Consider the following 19,802-nt stretch of genomic DNA (forward strand, 5'->3'; position numbering starts at 1 on the left):
AAACAATCATTGAAATCCAAGTTATCCTATTAGACCTTGCTTAATGTTGTTCCCAATATCCCTTCCAGATGAGTGAACAGACACCAGTAAACAAAATGTGTAGAAAGACGTTGCTTAAAGACAGATGCTCAATACTAAATTTGCAGTCATTCATTCAACTAAGAGGAAATGCAGTTTCTATGAGAGAGAGAGACAGAGAGGGTCCCTTGTGGTAGCCACATGGAGAAAGTCTTCTTCATTAAGGTCTAATGAATAAGGTTCTTGGTTTTTGTCTTCGTTTGCTAAAGCTGCCTGAATGCAACACACCTGAGATGGAATGGCTTTTCTAAAGAGGACTTATTTAGTTACAAATTTACCAATTTGGGAAGGCCCCCAGCAATTTGTGCTGAGCTTCTCTCTCTGGGATTTTTGATAAAAACAGCTTTCCCTGCATCTGCAAACTCTGGGTCTGAGCTGGCTGTACTGTGCTAGGCTGTGTTGAGCTCCTGGGCTGTGCTGAGCTCTGCTTTTAAACCTCCAGCTAATTAAATGAAATATCACTCATTGTGGAAAGCCCCTCCCATAGCCAACCATAGATAATAGATGAATTTCATATGTTGCTGATTTAAGTCCACAGCAACAGAACTACTGGGCACCATTACCTAGCCCCAATTGACATCTGTACTTAACTATTTCAGTATCCACCTCTTTTCAACTTTGCAACTTTTCATATCACCTTAAACCATTCTTAATCTCTATTTAGAAAGCAATGAAAGCTTTCTATAGAGAGAGTGTTCCTCTGTCCTGGGTACAAAGAATGCTTCTTCTGTCCTGTGTACAAAGCAATAAATCTTTCCATATGCAAAATACATTCATTTCATCACAGTATTACAAAAAGCCTTAAACCATTTCAGTAAGAGTCAAATGCAACACCGATTCAAAAATAGTTCAAAATATCATCAAATTCAGTGACAGGCATAGTCTCTCTTTAAGGCATAATTGTTCTCTGGCTGTGGACCTGTGAATACTTAGAACAAGTTATCTGCTTCCAATGTACAAAGAAGGAACCATAGGATAAATGATCCCATTTCCATATGGGAAATTGGAAGGAAAACTGGGGTCACCGGTCCAAAACAATTCCAAAAACCTCCAGGGCATATTACATTAGATTTCAAAGTCTGAGCTTCAGTCGTCCTTAGGGCCTTAGGGAGCAACAGTCCCACCCTTTCTGAAGGCCTATGCAGAGGCCTATGCAGCAGTCCGGATCTCTGCAAACACTGGGATGAGGCTTGCAATGTTGGAGAAAATTGGGAGACCACATTTTTTTTCTGGCCCCACCCTCCTTAAGTATCCTGGTTGTACTCAGATCATCTGCCATCTCTTGGGCACACACTCAACACCTTTAGAACAATGGAGTGGCTGCCAGGCTCACCCCAATCTCTGGGGAATGTGCTGCACCAGATTTCTTCCTGAACATTGAAGCAGAAGGCCCACCCTCTCCCTGTTGGGCATACTCACCCCCTCCATAGGCACAGGTTGATCCTCTCTCATGGTCTGCATTTTCATGACTTCAGACCTTAGGCTCAATGGTTCTGATTCAAGCTGTTCTTCCTTCTGTCTGTCTGTCTCTTTTAGTCCACAGAATCTTCCACAGATCCTTTCTGGGTAACTCCATCTCCAATCCTTGCTTATCCTGAATTGACTATTACCATGTTTGGTTAAATGATCATGTGTTACACTATTTTCTGAGGACTTGCTTTCTAGGAGCCCACAGTTTTCCATACCATCGATTTCTGTTTTCTTTGTTACCAAAACTTCAGTTCTTAATTTCTCACTTACTTGTTATATTTTGCTTTAATCTGCAAGAAGTAAACAGGCTGCATTTTCCATTCAGTTTAGAAATCTCCTCTTCTAAGCATCCCTGATCATCTAATTCAAATTCTATCTGCCTCACAGTACAAGGAATAAGTTTTGCCAAACATTCTGCAAATTCAAAGTAAGGGTAGCTGTGTTAACTACGTTCTCTTGAGACACAGATTCTGCAGGAGATATCTGTTAAATATAAAATTTATAAAAAAGTCTCATGTAACCATGGGGATGTAGAGCCCAGTGTCTGTAGGGCAGGCCAGGAGCTGGCAGCTCCAGTGAAGGTCTTCGATGAACTTTCAGGAAACCCTGGCTGGCTGAAGCAGTAAGAATGAATGTCTCTTCTGAATCCTCTTTAAAAACCTTCAGGTGATTAGATTAAGCATCACTCCTTGCAGAAGGCAGTCCCTGTAGCTGTGGATGTAGCCAGTGTGATCATGATTTAAGTCCATGAAATGTCCTCATAGCAACAGAAAGGCCAGGGCTTGCCTCTTGAAATCTAACATTGTAGGTTTCCATTGTTTTCTTCATCTCTTCTACTGTGCCTTTCATTTCCATAAGTTCTGTGATTCTTCTTTTTGTTCATTCCTTCCCTTCTTTATATCTTTCCTCAATTCATTGATTTGATTTTGATGAGGTTTTGAATGACTGTTCGAATATTCTGAATGAATTGGTTCAACTCCTGTATCTTATTTGAATTGTTGGTTTGTTCCTTTGACTGGGCCATATCTTCAATTTTCCTAGTATGGTCTATTATTATTTTGCTGGCATCTAGTTATTTAATTTTCTTAATTAGTTTATTCTGGAGATTGTTTTCACTTTTTTTACCTAGGATTTTCTTGCTGGATGGCTTTGTTGTCTGTCTGTTCTTTGACATTCAGTTCAGCTTATTCTGGACCTCTCTAACTTAGGTTTTGTCTAATAGTTCAGAATTTTTCAGTTCTTGTTTTCTTGTTTCTTGTACTGCCTGTATGGCACCTTTTTCTCCCCACTTAGGAGGGTCTACTTAGGTATTATAGACCCTAGTCAGATTTTCCCAGACCAAACTGACCTCCTCTCAGGAGGAAGGTGTCACTTGCATGAGTTTTCCCTCAGGGTAAGACCCAGCAGATGGAAAGGCTTTCTTATGAACCCTCTAGACTCTGTGTTTTTCCTGTCCTGCCCAGTATGTGGTGCTTGTCTGCCTGTCAGTTCCAGCAGCTTAAAGTGATGTGGTACCTTTAACTTCAGCAGACTCTCCCTGCTGGGGGCATGGTTGAGATAGAGGAGAGGTTGTAGGTTGGCTTTAGTAGCTTCAGTTTTCCAGACCCTGGGGTCTGAATTCCTTGAGGGGGGATTCCACCAGAGCTGGGCCCCACCCCTCTCCTGTAGAAGGCACAGCCTCCAGACAGGCTCTCAAGCAAGCTTAATTCTGCCCATGCCTGGGACAGTTGGAGCCTGAGAAGCCCTGCAGTTGTATCCAAAGAGCAGTCAAGCCATAGAAACACACCTAGAAAAAAGAAAAGAAAAAAATCCTTTTCAGAGCAGGGCCCCCGTTCCTCAGATTTGCTAATCAAGAGCTTAAGTTGGTATGTTGCTCTGTGTATCTACAGGTCCTATGTGCCCGCTCCTTTCCTTCAGGGCCCAGATCCTTTGAAGTATTATGTGCTGTCTGATCCAAAAAACCTGCAGTATTTTTTTTCTTTTTCCATCAGCCCTGCCCCACTCTGTGCTGGGGCAAAAACCAGGAACCTCAGCTTTTACTCGAGGTTCAGCTGAGCTGGGGGCCTATTTTTAGTAGTCAGAATCTGTTAATTAATTCAAGAATTGGAGTTTGTTTGCACTGATTTCCTGCTGCTTTTAAAGTCTCTTTCCTTTCCACTCTGGGAAGCAACCTGTTGGGCAGTGGCACTGGCGGCTACGACTTGTGGGACTTACGATTCTGGGTGGGCTCACAGCTAATCCATCTTGTCCAGACTGGGGTACGCTGTGTGTCCAGTCACTGCTGTGACCCCAGCAGTTGTTCTGTACTGTTCCTGGCTATTTACTAGCTGCTCTGGAGGACAAACTAAATCCCACACCTCGCTAAGCCACCATCTTGGCTTCTATCTCTGTCTTTTTCTCTGGACTGTATTTTATCCTTGAAATATTCTTGGTATCTTGGCTCAGTAATTTTTTTTTTTTTTTTGCTTACAGTGCAGAGAACTTACCTTGCCCATGGTATATTCTCTGTTAAAAACATTGCATTGTCTCTGACCATTTTAAATTTAACATGCAATTTTCATTACACTTTGTCACCTTGGCAAGTTAACCTCTTTAAGTTTCAGTTTCCTTTCCATGGGGAAATGTGAACAATAATCCTTTCTCCTCACACACAATTGTTAGGAGAATTAAATGAAATAATGTATATGAAGTATTTAGCACAGCGTCTGGCATATAGTAAGTAAGCAGATGGTAGCTCTTATTAGTACACAATTTTAACTTTTGCTTTGTGCACAATGTGAAAAGCTACTAAATACCTGCTGTTCTAGTTTGCTAGCTGCCAGAATGCAGTATACCAGAAACAGAATGACTTTTAAAAAGGGGGAATTTAATAAATTGTTAGTTTACAGTCTAAGACTGAGAAAATGTCCCAATTAAAGCAGGTCTATTGAAATGTCCAATCGAAGGCATCTAGGGAAGGATACCTTGGTTCAAGAAAGCTGATGAAATTCAAGGTTTCTCTCTCAAGTGGAAGGGCACGTGGGGAACACGGTCAGGGTTCCTCTCTCATCTGGAAGGGCACATGGCGAATACGGCATCATCTGCTAGCTTCTTCTCCTGGCTTCCTGTTTCATGAAGCTCCCCGGGAGGCGTTTTCCTTCTTCATTTCCAAAAGTCACTGGCTGTGGACTCTCTGCTTCATGGTGCTGCAGCATTCGGTGCTCTTTCTGAATCTCTCATTCTCCAAAATGTTTCCTCTTTTATAGGACTCCAATAAACCAATCAAGACCCACCCAAATGGGTGGAGACATGTCATCACCTAATCCAGTTTAACAACCATTTTTTACTAAATCACATCATCCAGGGAGATGATCTGATTACAGTTTCAAACATACAGTATTGAATAGGGATTATTCTGCCGTTATGAAATGAAATTTAGATTAAAACATGCCCCAGGTGATTGTGATGCAGCTGAGTAACTGAGTTATAGTTCATTCTTGCCAGTTCACATTTCTCCCATCTGGTCCCAAACTTATTTTCCTTTTAGTATCCAGAGAGGCAGTTCTTTTTGGGTATGAATCCTAGGACTTCTCATTCAATTTTTAATTCTAAACAAGTCTTATTTTAGCAAATTTTGACCTAAATTGTATCCCATAAGACTCTTCTTAAAAGAAATTATGGAGAGGGTTGTGCAATGGTGCTCAGTGTCAGAATTCTCACCTGCCATGCTGGAGACCTGGGTTTGTTTCCCGGTACCTGCCCATGCCAAAAAAAAGAAAACATATTCCCCCCAATTTAAGCCTAGAGCTCTAGGGTCAACTCTTAAAATAAATATATAATTTCATATATACACATATACATGCAACAAAAATGTAGTAATACACTATTATGTGCCAGATACTATTCTAAGCACTTGGAAAATAAAAGTGATATAACAGGTAAATAAAACAAACTAATTCTTGCCTGGATGAAATACATGTTTTTCCCAGTGTAAATGGAATATTTACCAAGACTGATCATATTCTAGGCCATAGAACAAGTCTCAATAAATATAAAATAATTTAAATCATATGGAGTATGTTCTGTACTCACAATGGAATTAAATTAGAAATTTAAAAGATAAAACATTCAGAAAAATTCCAAGTGTGTTGAACTAAATGGCACACTTCTAAATCATACATGTCTCAAAATAAACACACAAAGAAAAACTAGGAAATACTTTGAACTGAATGAAAACATAGCGTATCAAAATTTGTAAGAAGCAGCTAAAGCAATGCTCATAGGGAAATATAAACACAGTACCTATATTAGAAAAGAATAAAGGTCTCAAATCAATTTCCTCAACGTCCAGCATAAGAAACTAAAAAAGAAGAGTGCAAATTAAACCCAAAATAGAAGAAAGGAAATAATAAAGGTCAGAGTAGAAATAAAAAAACAATAGAGAAAAATCAATGAAACCAAAAGCTAGGTCTTTGAGAAATCAGTAAAATGGACAAGTGTCTAGCCAGATAAGGAAAGAGAGAGAGAGAAAAGGGGGGAGAGGGTGAGAAAGGGAGGGAGGGAAGAATGAAGTTGAAGGACTTTTCAGACTCATGACAAGGCAGCCGTAATTGAGACTGTGTGGTGTTGTGTTCATTGGAGCAGAACAGAGTCCAGAGACTGACCCACACACACATAATCAATTTTCAACAAACATGAAAGGCAATACAGAGGAGAAAAGGTAGTCTTTTGGGCAGATGATGATGGAATAATTGAATATCTTTATGCAAAAACCAAACCGAACAAAACAACAAAAACTTCAATCCATACCTTTGGACAAAAAAATAATTTTAACCAAAAAGGAATTATAGACCTAAATGTAAAATCTAAAGCTATAAAACTTTTAAATGAATACATAGGAAGATATCTGAAATTCTGGGTTAAGCAAAGATTTCTTACATATAACACCAAAAGCATGATCTTGTCAGTTAAATATATACTTATCTATTTCTCTTCATCTCTACTGTCACTACTCTAGCCTAAACCCTTATCTTTTGCCTGGACTACTATTTGTTTCTAGTCCTGTCTGCTCTTCTTCCTATCCCTTACAATCATTTTTACAAAAGTGAGAGTGATCTTTTCAAGCATGGTATCTGACCACACCATTTCTCTGCTTAAACCTCTTCAATAAGATCCCAGATTCCTTAAGATAAATTATAAAATCCTAAATATGGCCTTCAAAAGCCCTGGATGATCTAGCCCCAGCCTAGCTTTCAGCTTCATTTTGCACTGTTCACCCCACTAGCTCAATCTGCTGTAGCCACACTTGCCCATCATTTCCTCTAATTGCCAGTCTCCTCCAGTAAGGCAACCATGGCTGTAATCTCCATGTAAAATTTCCCTGTTCCCCACTTCACTGCTCGGGTGTCTAACCCCTAATTCATCTTTCAGCATAAATATCAATTCTGTATAGAATTTTCTATGACCCTTAATGTAAATTTACACCCCAGGGCCTTCACACTTGCTTTTCCTCTGCCAGAGAAGCTCTTTTCCCCTATCTTTATATGACTCACTCCATTTAGGAATCTACTCACACATCACTTTCTCAAAAAAACTTGCATGACAAGTTACTTAAAATACCACCACCCCATCACTCTTTAATCTCTTATCTTGCTTTATTTTCTTACCAAATCTGAAATGATATTCTTTCATTATTTGCTTATTTATAATCTTTCTACCTTTGTATAATGCAAGCTCTCCAAGGGCAAGGCCTTTATCCTATTCACTACTCTATCAACATTGCCTGGCATATAGTAGGACTCCAGGAATCTGTTCTGTGAATTTAGAGGTTCAATCTAGTAGGAAAGAGACAAATAAAACCAATAACTGTAATATAGAGAGGTATGAAAAATGAATAAGCAACACAAAGGATGGAACATTGGTCTCTGCTTTCGTAATTGAGGCGGGATCCTCACACAGGAGGAAGCAACTGTGTCAGAGGTACATGAGGTAGAGGGCCTGCATGTGCAGAGATAAGGACATGCAAGAGTAGGCAGATGAAGGAAACTGAATGTTTGAGAAAGACACTGGACAGATTTCACGAGGGAATGAGTCCTCAGACCCTTTATTCTACTCAAAATGTCTCTCTCCCACTTCTGCATTTCAGTTCTATGAAATCAGTAAGATACATGTTCAAATGTCACTTCCACCATGAAATCTTTCCTTCCTCCTAAATTCCACATCAGATTGCATATACCGCATCTCCTTATGGTATTTTACCCTTGCTATACTATTTTATGGTTGATTACTCTATATGTACCTTTCAACTACAAGTCTTTACACTACCTGTTAGTACAAAGAACAAAAAGAAACCAAAAGATAAATAAGACAGACAAGGGATTATTTCTTAGATTTGGTAGTGACAGTAGAGGGAAGATACATACATAGTTTACAGGTTTGAAGTGAACATTGCTAAATCACAGATGGGGGTTGGGTACCTATTTAAAAACTTGTTTTAAATATTAGATGAAACTATGGATGGGTTTTTTGTTTGTTTGTTTGGGGAAGTATACCTTTTCATTCAGAAAGTTAAAATTTTCCTTCCTTATTCCAAATTTTTAATCACTTATTTTAAATAATTTGTCATTTTATCTATTATTATCCTCCTACATGCATTCATTCTTTCACATATTTTTAAACCAGAACTATAGGCATTAGAGCTGTCAAATAGACTGCATACTAATAGAAACTATTTGTGAAATGCTAAAATGATTTTGAGCCATTTAAATATTTTAAATCCACAATGTTCCTTTAAAATTTAACACATGATTTTAATAAACCAAACAAATAATAATTCAATTGTTTATATCTTTCCTCATAAACTTTCTCATTAAATTCTCTAAATAACTTTCAGATATTAATATTGAAGCATAGAATTATTCCTTTGCTTTAAATTCTTCTTTATGCATTTTTGTTCTTTATACAGTTCAAAGATTACTCATTAGCACAAACTACAATAGTTTACTTAGGGAATCAATAGTATCAGGAACCAGGGTGTTCTAAAGTCAAATCATCCAGTTCTTTTAGGACATACATGCAATAACTTTTAAAAGTTTCACCTATATTATTCAAAAATCTATTAGGGTTTCACTATATGTGTATGATTATTTTTGAGTCTTACCTTTTGTTACTTTATGTTCAGAACCTAATACAATAATTTGCATGCAACAGTCTCAGTTTTACACTTTTGCAGCACAAATGGAACAAATAAGATGGTAGAAAGAAGTCGCTTTCAGTAGTAATTCTGATTTTCCAAACCATATCCATTTAGCCATCCATATTTTTGAAAGTGTATTATAAATTTTTAAAAATGGCGTCTTTAAAATATAAAAGGGAAAAATTAGTTTTAAAGAAACAGTTTATTTAAAGAACAATGATTTTAAAACTGCAGGATAATTTCATCACAATTACAAAGACCTATAGAGGTATTTTGGGTTCCTTTTACTCCTCCTCTTCTATGTTTTTCCTCCCCTTTCTTTTCCTTTTTTCTTCCACATTGATGCTCCCTTTGGGCAACAGTACATCAACAGTCCTTTCCACTTTCAAAGCTGGTTACATCTGTTGCTCTGTTCCACAGTTGAAAATTCCTGCCTTAATCCTATTTGATTCTGTTCACCAAAGGTCAACCTGAATTCAACAAATGGAAAAGCAATGACACCGCTGAACACAGCTTAAAAAAAAAAACAAACAAAAACTGCTGTGAAAACTGTGCATTTTCTCAGAAGAACTTGTGACAAATGAAACTAAATTAATGTGTTTAACTTTTAAAGAAGTTTCTAATTCCAGTAAGTAGCAATGATGTGTTTGGTTGTGCCTCACAACTCTTTTAACAGACACTGAATATGAACCATGGCTATAATACATTATGCCAGTGGTCTTTTTCTTTATACTGAATATAGCTTTAATCTATAATTTAATGTCATGCACATATATCTGACCATAACCAGGAGACATTAATGGGAAGTTTGAGATAAGAGCTAAAATAAACTTAAAGAAAGAAAGATTTATGAGATAAAGCTAATTACTTTTAATATCATAGCTCATCATTTCTAAAATATGAACACTTACCCACACATGTTTATGTCCATGTTAAATAAGATGCTTGCCAACTTAAGATCTACCAAGACCCACTAATTTCAAGCATTCAAGGGGAAGGCTACAGCTTTTCTTATGGCCTCATGAGGAAAATAAATGCTTATTTTTATTTATTTATTAGCCTTAATACAGGCCCTATTAAGTCCTTATTAAGAAAAGAAGAGATTTTTCTCAGGTCCCACTGAGCAGGGACTCAGCACGGCAGCAGGAGGAGGCCTGCAGGATGGAGGGCAGTGACATCATGGAGAGCAAAGGCTGTGATTTCAGAAGAACAAAACTGGCCAGGACCTGAGGCCAAGCAGAAAGCTTGGGTGAGCTGAGATGGCGCTGCTGCTGCTGTTGCTCCTTCTCGTCTCAGCCAACTTGCTCCTGTGTGCTGAAGGGTCCTCCCTCACCCCCTCATCCTGTGCCAGGATTTCTACCCAAACAGTGAGGTCCACTTGTTTGCATGCATCCTCCTTCACTCCCTTTTGCAGGCTGGAAATCTGTGGACCCAAACTCGATGTCCTCTGGACTTCCTGCTGCCTGTGGACCCCCTGTCCTGCCTTTCCATCTTTGAGCCTCACTGATCCACAGGCAGCCACAGACCCACACTCAACATCATCTGGACCCATTCCCCCACCCCATGGACCACCCCCCCCCCGCCACCATCTATCTTTGAACAGAATTTAGAACAATTTAAAATGCTCCCTGTTCTGATAGCCTATGATACAGAAACACCTCCTAAGATAGGGCCAGACAAAACTGGGTCTGAAGACAGGAACTGTTCCGAATGAGGTAAGGTATGTACATCAGGGTGTAAATCCACATGCTGCATCCTTTGTGGAAAATGTGAAAATAAGTCAGGTGGTGTGTAGGGTACATAGTGATGAGGCTACCAGCAACCCTGATCTTAGTGACAACCACTTCCCCACACCACTCCAGACTCCATGTTCCACTCGTGGACACTGTTCTTTCCCCAGCTCATTCAGCCTCACTGCCCCAAGTCTCTTTTCATTCTACCACAAATTTCTGATAAGAGAAGACTGAGTTGGCTCTTGAGTTTCTGATCAGGCCTGGCCCAGGGACTGTGGTCTATGCTCGACCATTTTGCTTACTTGGATGTTAGGTTTTATAATAACTTCATTAAGCTGCTTCTCTCCGAGAGGAAGGATTATCTAAAATAAAGACTCATGTTCCCTTTTTGTTTGTTTGTTTGGTTTGGTTTTATTAATAAAATCTATCTCCCTTCTGAGGCTAAATCCAAACTCTCCGATCTCTAAGGCCGGATGCCCTATCCAAGTTTACTCCAGTCAAACCCACATAGGCAGCTGGAGATCACTTGCCCAGAAGAACCCAAGACCCAGTATGGATGAAAGCAGCATGTGGAGGAGTAGACTCGGTATTTGCTGCCTCCAGACTGGTTTGGGCTCTTCCTGGGGTGCACAGTGCTCAGTGATATAAGCCCCTCTGCCTCTCAGAGGCCCAGTCCCCAGAACCTCAACAGCAACCCTTCCTGAGGGAAAATAGTCATTTCCATGTTTATGAGCCTTACTGAGCTCCAGTGGCCCCAGTGTCAAGACCCTGTGTACTCATTGAGGCATGGACACATACACCACACTTCTGGGCCACACTAGAAACTTCGCCCTTAGTGAGCTCTTCCATACACTGCTGCTTTTTGTTCCTCAGGGTTTGGACCCTACACCAAGATACCATGGTTTTAGAGTCACTACATAACCCTCCTCTCTTCCTGCACAAGCATGGAGCCCATTGAGAAGACATAAGGACATCAGCGGGGAAGTCTGGTAAGGGATGAGATCAGAGATAGCAGTGGCTAGATCAAAAGCGCTCCTCATTTATGACATCACTAAACTGCCCTCAGAGAACTGTGATGGCTTCTGTGGCTCCAAGTTTGGCCAAGTTTGGCCCTGAGCATCTCCCAGCTCTAGCCCTAGGGCAAGGCAGATTATCACTGTGCATCATACATAAGCAGCAGGACTTTCCAGTGGTCCAAGCTCATGGGAAAGTGAAACCAAATCCTGCTCTGTGCTCATGGACTCCAATTAGTACTCTCCTCAGTTTCTCATTCACTTGATTTTCCTGTTACCATTTTACTTTGAAATCATTGCAGACTTAAGATTGCCCAAATATCTTAAGGTACTCCTGCATTGCCTTACCCAGTTTCATCAATATTTAGCATTTTGCCACATTTCCTTTATCATTCAATCTGTCTCTTTTTCTCCCTCTGTCTCTCTAGTTAACTCCCCCGCCCTTTATGTATATCCATTACTACTTTGTAAAAGTTAATTCACCAAAACTAAAAATTATCTTTATAAAGTGAGTAATATAGTGGTTTTTACCATATTTGTGAAGTTGTGCAAGTAAGTATTACCACTTCTAATTTCAGAAACTTTGATCATTACAAAAATCATTTTATAACAGTTGGCTGGCAGTCCATTTCACATCTCTTACTCTACACTGGGGCAAACACTAATCCATGCTCCGTCTTTATGGATTGACTTTTTAAAAATATTTCTTATGAATGAAATCATAGTATCTGTGTCCCTTTGTGTATGGCTTCTTTCACTTACTGAGATGTTTTCGAGGTCATCCATTTTGCAGAGTGAATCAGCACTTGTTTTCATTTGTTTAATGCTATAGGAAATGCAATATACCAAAAATGAGTTGGCTTTTATAAAGGGAATATGTTACATTACAAGTTTACAGTTCAAAAGCTATAAAGATGTCTAAACTGAGGCATCCAAAAGAAGATAACTTGACTCAAGAAAAGGTGATGGCTTCCGGATTTCTCTGTTATCTGGCAAGGCACATGGCAACTTCTGCTTGCTTTGTCTCCAGACTTCTCCTTGCAAATGGCTTCCCTGGGGGCATTTTCTTTCTGTGTCTCTAATGGTCTCTGTGTGGGCTCTGAAACTTTTCCCCAAATGGTTCCCTCTTAAAGAACTCCAGTAAGCAACCCCACCTTGAATGGATGGAAACAAATCCCCATGGAAACCATCTAATCAAAAGGTCCTACTCATAGTTAGGTGGGTCACATCTCCATGAAACAATAAAAAAGATCCCACCCAACAATATTGAATCAGGATTAAAGTACATGGCTTTTCTGTGGTACACACCATTTTTAAACCAGCACAGTACTTCCTGCCTTTCTGGAACTGAATAATATTCCTGTGTCCGAATGCTTTTCTGGCACCATTCTGGCAGCATGGCCTTCCTGAGCATGTCGGGGCTCCAGCCTGAGGAAGAGGCAGGTGAACTTGCTGGCCACATAAAAGCAGGGACAGGTAATAGTGGTTCAAGTTCATCTCCTGAGAGAATACGCCCAAGGAATATTTTTTCCTTCAATTGTGTTTGTTAGGTTGTCTTCTCTTCTGCTATCCCTTTCAAGTAAGCCATTTCTAGAGTATGGAAACTTGGTGGTTGACCATCTATTCATTCCCTTTTATTTTATTTGTAAAAATGGAAGTGGACATTTGGTTTCCTAACTTGCAATATCATTTTTCTTACTTTGATTTCTTTCCACCAGGTGTTGGCAAGTTCATTGACGGCAACTCAGGGTAAATACAATAACACCACCTTCTGAAGGTGCCCCAGACTCTGCCTCATGACAGTAGACAGATAAAAGAGAGGACACCAACTGTGATCTGTAAATACCAAATTATTGACATCCAACATATGCAGACCATAGAGAGGTGCAGAGGTTTCCCCTCCTGCCTTGATAAGGGTAATGTTTAGCCTATGTGTGGGAGTTAAGTATCTGAGGCTAAAAACCATCATGAAGAATTAAAGGAAACTTTCAATACAGTCCACATCAGTTATCACAAGGAACCCAAAATTTATGAGACATCATCTTAACTATTCAGTAGAGTTTACTTCATATATGATAGAGACTGAGCTGGTTCTTCCTAGAAAAATGTAAAACGTGTTCTAAAAATATCATCTTGTTCCCATGTAACTTTACTATATCCCAGAATAAAAGACAAAAATATACATAGAAAACAAAACTCCGCAACAACCAAAAGGAAAAAATCAGTGTCTTGTGTCCTTCCACAGATAACTACATAAGCCATGAAGAGGGACAACATGATGCCTAATAAGCAGAAAGGTCATTCAATCCATAACTGGTGCAGAAATTGCATAGATGATAGAACTACTAGGCAAGATTCAGAGACAGTTAGTAGGCTTCTATGCCATTAGTTCAAGAGAGTAGAAGAATGATTGAGCCTCTTAAGTAGAGACATGGAAGATGTAGAAAATATCTAAATTGAACTTCTTGAGATTAAAACTACAATGTCTGAGATAAAATATACACTGGATGAGATCATGACTAGACATGATACTGCAGAAGTGATTAGTGACTATAAAGTAATAACAATAGTACCTATCCAAAAGAAATTGCAGAGAGAAAAAAGACTGCAAAAATAAAAGAAAGTTCATGAGTTGTAAGGCAACTTCAAGAATCCTACTGTGGGTACAACTGTAGCTCCCGGAGTAGAGACGGTGAGGTGCATTTCTGCCATATTAGAGAAAGGATAGAAATCTGATGGGTGGAACACAAATGTAGACGGTCCTTTTACAAATTTTGAGATGAATAGGAATCACGAAAGTAGTAAAAATTTATGGGGGTAGACCCATGAGGGTGTCAAATGGACCCAGGGACAAGTTTAAAACTTCCAGTGGACAAATTGGGACAATTTCAGTATAAAAAAGGACAAAGAATGCAGTGAATTGAAACAATAAGATCACATTGAATCAAGAAAATTAAAAAAGTCCATTATGATGGTCAAAAAGTAGAAGGAGAAATTCATTTGTTCCCACCTGAGGCAACTTTTGAAATCTGTAAATTAGTAATACAAAGGAAAAAAGGAAATAATTCATCTTTCTATTAGAAACTGAATTTTAGGATAACTAAATAGCCCTAGTTAGTGAGTGAAGCCATTACTTTGCAAAAAAATGTCCATTAACTAATGTGTATAAAGAATGATAGAATTATAAAAACACTATTTTGCGAATCATAATGAAATGATTGATTCTGGCAAGGCTTATCAACAATTATCTGCAAATAGTGACAGTTTTACTTTTTCCTTTCCAATTTTGATGGCTTTTCATTTTTGTTCTTGCTTTGTTCCCAAGCTTAGAGAGAACCCTTTCGATCTTTCAACACTGAGTATCATGTAAGCTGTGGGTTTTTCATATATGCCCTTTATCATATTGAGTGAGCCAGGTCATCAGAGATAAGCTTCAGGGGAGAGGTTTAAAGGTCCCCACGTGAGGAGCAGGCTCTGATATCAGAATACACATGCCTAGGGTGATTATTAACTCAGAGCTTATATAAAGAAGAGGCCAGCCATAGCCTGGGGAAGAAACTGCCAGCAACCATGGCCAGCACGTTAAGCCCCAGTACCACAGACAGGCCCCAGGAGCCACCTGTGATGTCACAGCACATCCAAAATGCTGCTGACATTTCTGCCATTGTCATCTACATCATGGTGGTCATGACTGTTGGGCTTTGGGTACGTGGGAGCTCAATGTGGCTCACAGGGTGGATGCAAGGCATGGGAGGAAGGCATCTTAGGGAGGGAGAGGTGTGAGGTGACAGCGCTGGGAAAATGAGGTGGTTTTCACCTAATTCATTATATTTCTATCAAGAGTTGTTTTCTTTTGCATGACACAGGTAACGCTTCCACTGAGCTGCATGAGTTAATTTATTCTACTCATTATCTGATTGTTGAAAACAGAGCCAACACTAGAACTTCAGACTCATTCTGTTCAGCATCTCCAGCACTTGCATCAATGAATAAATAATTATTCTTTTTTATTTTCTTTACTTTCCTTCATTATTTCCTCTTCTCTAATTTAGTGAGCTGGATGCTAAAGACATTTGTTTTCATCCTTTCTTTATAGTTAATGAGTTTGAGGCCAAATTTTCTTCCAAACACAGTATTAGTGGTGCCTTCTTGATATTTCATTAAATGCAAGTAAACAGAGCAGTGGGCAGAGAATTTGAGGAATATGATTTCTCAAGATCTGTCCACCTTAAGGATTTTATGAAACTATGATTTTTAAGTCCTTTAAACAATGATGCTATATCGCAGCTTCCAGGAAAATGTTTCCCTCATTGGGAGTGCTGAAAAAGTCATGTCTGTAGCACCCTTGCCAGAGCATGTGAGGCATCTTGGGTGCATAAGCTGTGATTTTACCCTCTTGTTTCTTCCCTTTTGCTCAGGCCATGCTGAGGATGAACCGAGGCACTGTTGGAGGCTTCTTCCTGGCTGTTCAAGACGTGGCCTGGTGGCTGGTGAGTGGGTCAGAATTTCCTAGGAATAAATCTCTTTCATGTGTTTAGTATGAATAAAGGAAATTTTTTTAAATAATCACAATTTTTGATGTACATTGGCTGCCTATTTGCTGGCATCTCTTTTCCTAAATTACTTGCCTGACTGCTCTGCTTAATGGTTTCAGGAACGTATAGTTGATCACCAGTATGACAGGCATTTTAATCTGGCATTGAAGGATCCTAACTTCTACTCTACCTCATATACTATTTTCCCTGTTCCACATCAAGGATCTTGTGCCTTGGCATCATTCAGTATACCCATCACATTCCTTATTTGTTCTTAATCCTGAGTTAATGATGCCTGTCTTGTTTGGATTAGCCTCCCTCACTCTCTACTCTCAGCCTTCAACACCCAGCTGAAGCTCCTCTTCATCTGAGAATCCTCCTCACTCACTCCAGCCCTCCACTGCACATTTAGTCCTTACATACTGTAGATTTCATTGGTAATATATTGCTTATTCTCCTGTGATGTGCTGGTCAGTGGTGATGCCTGTTTGCTTCTTGTGCAGTAGGTGTTTTCCTTACTGGATTTTGATATCTGGCCTCCTCATCTCCCATTGCAGCAGAAGGTAGGTCTTCTCCTCTGAACTGGTACAATATTGGAACTGGGCTGGATATAACAGAGCTCAGTAAGTGCTTCATTCACAGATCTGCTGACACATATAGTACGAAGGAAAGTGGATATTGCAAAATGATCTGACCACAGTAATTAAGCATGGACAAGCAGTAACGCACTTCAAGCTGGAAATGTATTTTGGGGGGATTGTCAAATCAGACATTGCCTTCTTACAGCTGTTTTTGTGAAGCATTCAAGGTTCAACAAAATCCCATAGACTCAAATCAGGCTAACTCCATCCTGTGACCCCAGATATCCAAACACAAAAGGCACCGATACAGAGGGTTGGGAAAATGGGAGCACAGACCGGTGTTCTTGGGAAATGGTTCCTACAGAGGTTCCTGCACCCCCAGTTCTGTTCTGTTAAGATGAGCGACCATCTGTGCCCATTCAAGAGTTCCCTCTTGATCTTTGAGACTTCAAACCAGTAGGCAATGTGATAGAAAGGGGATTGATGAAAAAGGAACCCCAGGGATGGGATGATGGAAAAGAGGCTCTTTTTGGATCTTTGAAGCTGTTTAAAGGGACAGAAGCTGATGAGTAGGTCTGACAGTTCTTGGCCAAGGACGGACTCAACTCCAAAAGTGGAGGTAAATGGATCATTGTTCCCCTAAGGAAGGGATCAGCAAGCTTTTTCTATAAAATCCCCAATTATAAGCATTTTAGACTTTGTAGACCATGAGGTTTCTGTTGCACCCACACAACTCTACTGTTATAGCACAAAACTGCCATCAACAATACATAAACCAATGGGTGCACTCTATTCCAATACAACTTTATTTATGAACAATTACATTTGAAATTCATGTAATTTTCACATTTCACAAAATAATCTTCCTTTGACTTTTCCCAACCTTTCTAAGTTTAGGGACCATACAGAAACAGTGGGCCATATTTAGCCCATAGGTTGTAGTTTGCTGATTCCTACCCTAGGGAGTAAGCAACCACTTTTTTGTTTGTTTGTTTGTTTGTTTGTTTTTACATGGGCAGGCACCAGGTATCGAACCTGGGTCCTCTGGCATGGCAGGCGAGCATTCTTGCCTGCTGAGCCACCGTGGCCTGCCCTACCCTAGGGAGTAGTGATTGAAATAAACATTCCCACATTTCCATTTTCAAGAAGTCAGATTTAGGTCTTTCAATTCCAATCCTAATCGGTTCTTTTGGATCCAGATGGGAGCTTCTCTCTTCACCAGTGACATTGGCAGTGGTCATTTTCTTGGGCTCGCTGGCATAGGAGCAGCTTCAGGCATTGCCATTGGAGCATTTGAATGGAATGTAAGTGACATCACATTTTCCATTAAATCAACCCCATATTTTTCTGGGAGACTGTATAGGATCAACTCCTTTTTGGTCTGATTTCTAATTCTACCTTCCCCTAATCTATTCCTTGTTTGTCGTTCAGGATCTTGCTTGAGCAGCTCCATTTTGCTTGAACCATTCCAGTCTTATTCCCCATCTGTGCATGTTTGCTGGCGGAGTTTTTCCAAGCAGGAATGGAATTTTTATGCAATTGAAATCCACTTTCACTTGACCTCATTGGCCATTTAACTCCCACTTATAAGTCCATCCTGAGCCACCACAGTAGGTGTCCAGCTCTGAATCAAGTGCAAAGAATCCAAAATGAAAAATCCATACTCTTTTCTTTTGGGGAGCTGCATTCCAGTGGGAAAGGCAGACATGCATTCAGTGTGGGGTAGAAAGTACAAGGACAGATACATGTATAGACTAATCAGGGCATGTACAGGAGGGACACATCTGTCCTGGTCAATGGGTGGGTATAGGCCCATGATGTGGGAGCTTCCTGGGACTGATATCAGGAAGATGATAGGAAGTAACCAAATATGGCATGACCAAAGTAGAGACAGTGTAGTAGGGAGTAAATAATTTGATAGCTAGTAGCAGCTAGACTGTACAGGACTTTCAAATGATTGAGTTCCTAATTGTTTTATTATCGTTTCACCTGTAGAAACAATATTTACTTAGACCCTGGGTGTGCAATGGTGGCACAGTGACAGAGTTCTCACCTGCCAGGCCGAAGATCCAGGTTTGATTCCCCAGTGGCTGCCCATGCCAAAAAAGAAATGTCCCCTCCTTAACTCTTACCAGCCCATCATCTAGCACATGACTGAGCACTTAGTGAGCCTGCTATAAATATCTCTTGAATTGCCTGAGTTTTTCTCTTCTGTTTTATTAACCTTTTTAGTGTTTGCATGTTCATGTGTGTACATAACAGCTAGAGAGAGATGTGTGTGTGAAAGAAAGTTGGATCATAGGGAAAGTTTACAGACCATTTTCGGATTGATTTAGAAAGTGACCTTGAATCATTTCCGCTACCTGGGCCACTCCCTTATAGAAGATTTTGTTCGTAGTTTTTGTTTTTGTTTTGTTTTGTTTTGTTTTTGATAGTGTCATACACTCCAGAATGGACCCAGCTTTTGGAGTCATGGATAATGTCACCTGTGACCTGAGTGGGTGTTATTGTCAGGATGTAGAAATCCAAGCTGCTCATTTTTAGATCCTTGTGACCTTGGGCTTCATTAATATCTGAGCCTTCAGTGCCACCTCCAAAAGTCATGAATGAATGTGCTTATTATATCTGCCTCTACTGTTTGATAGGAGAGCAGCAGATATATATATATAAAGCAGCATATATATATATTAAAAGTTTATATATATATATATATAAGGCAGTTGTAAACATGATATATTAATCCAAGATTACATTATTATTTGTAAGACATAGGGGCCACCAGAAATAGTATTCTCTCGCCAACATTCTGTCTCATTGCTTTGTCACTGTACTGTAATTCCTACCATTGAAGAATAATTTCTGTTAGCAAAGATTATATAATCTTCCAGGGGTCCACCTGGGTTCAAACCCTTATCTTCTATTTTTTATATGCATCTTTAATCACATGCTAAGAAGCCCCAGGACACCATGGCATCTGATTCAAGTAAACAGAGGAAAAGTATCCAGAGCTCTGGTGATCATAAATGGGTGAAGTGGGACAGAATTCCAGTAAACCTTTTTCAGATTCAGGTCATAAAATGACAAGGTTCACAATCAACCTTCATTAACTTTATACTCTTTTCTTGGTTTCTGGTAGGCCTTGCTGCTGTTGCTGGTTCTAGGGTGGTTCTTTGTTCCCATATACATCAAGGCTGGGGTGAGTATCTGCAGTTGGCTGT

General features: G+C 39.7%; 1 protein-coding gene across 8 annotated transcripts in view; it reads left to right on the forward strand.

The window, feature by feature from the left end:
- Window positions 1–6,112: 6,112 nt before the first annotated feature.
- The window catches only part of LOC143683929 (solute carrier family 5 member 4-like), a 55,693-nt gene continuing 42,003 nt past the window's right edge, over window positions 6,113–19,802 (forward strand). For 4 of the 8 annotated variants that reach the window (XR_013175735.1, XR_013175736.1, XM_077160421.1 and 1 more), the window contains exons 1-5: window positions 6,113–15,173; window positions 15,887–15,958; window positions 17,784–17,888; window positions 18,580–18,657; window positions 19,721–19,780. Coding sequence is in view for 6 of the 8 variants with exons in the window: in XM_077160421.1 (XP_077016536.1) it covers window positions 15,039–15,173; window positions 15,887–15,958; window positions 17,784–17,888; window positions 18,580–18,657; window positions 19,721–19,780 (450 nt within the window). In the remaining 2 variants the exon portion in view is untranslated. The remainder of the gene's footprint in view (window positions 15,174–15,886; window positions 15,959–17,783; window positions 17,889–18,579; window positions 18,658–19,720; window positions 19,781–19,802) is intronic. The other 4 variants (XM_077160422.1, XM_077160425.1, XM_077160424.1 and 1 more) reach the window with 4 other exon arrangements.

The sequence above is a fragment of the Tamandua tetradactyla genome, chromosome 5 (assembly GCF_023851605.1).
Source record: "Tamandua tetradactyla isolate mTamTet1 chromosome 5, mTamTet1.pri, whole genome shotgun sequence".
Taxonomy (NCBI): domain Eukaryota; kingdom Metazoa; phylum Chordata; class Mammalia; order Pilosa; family Myrmecophagidae; genus Tamandua; species Tamandua tetradactyla.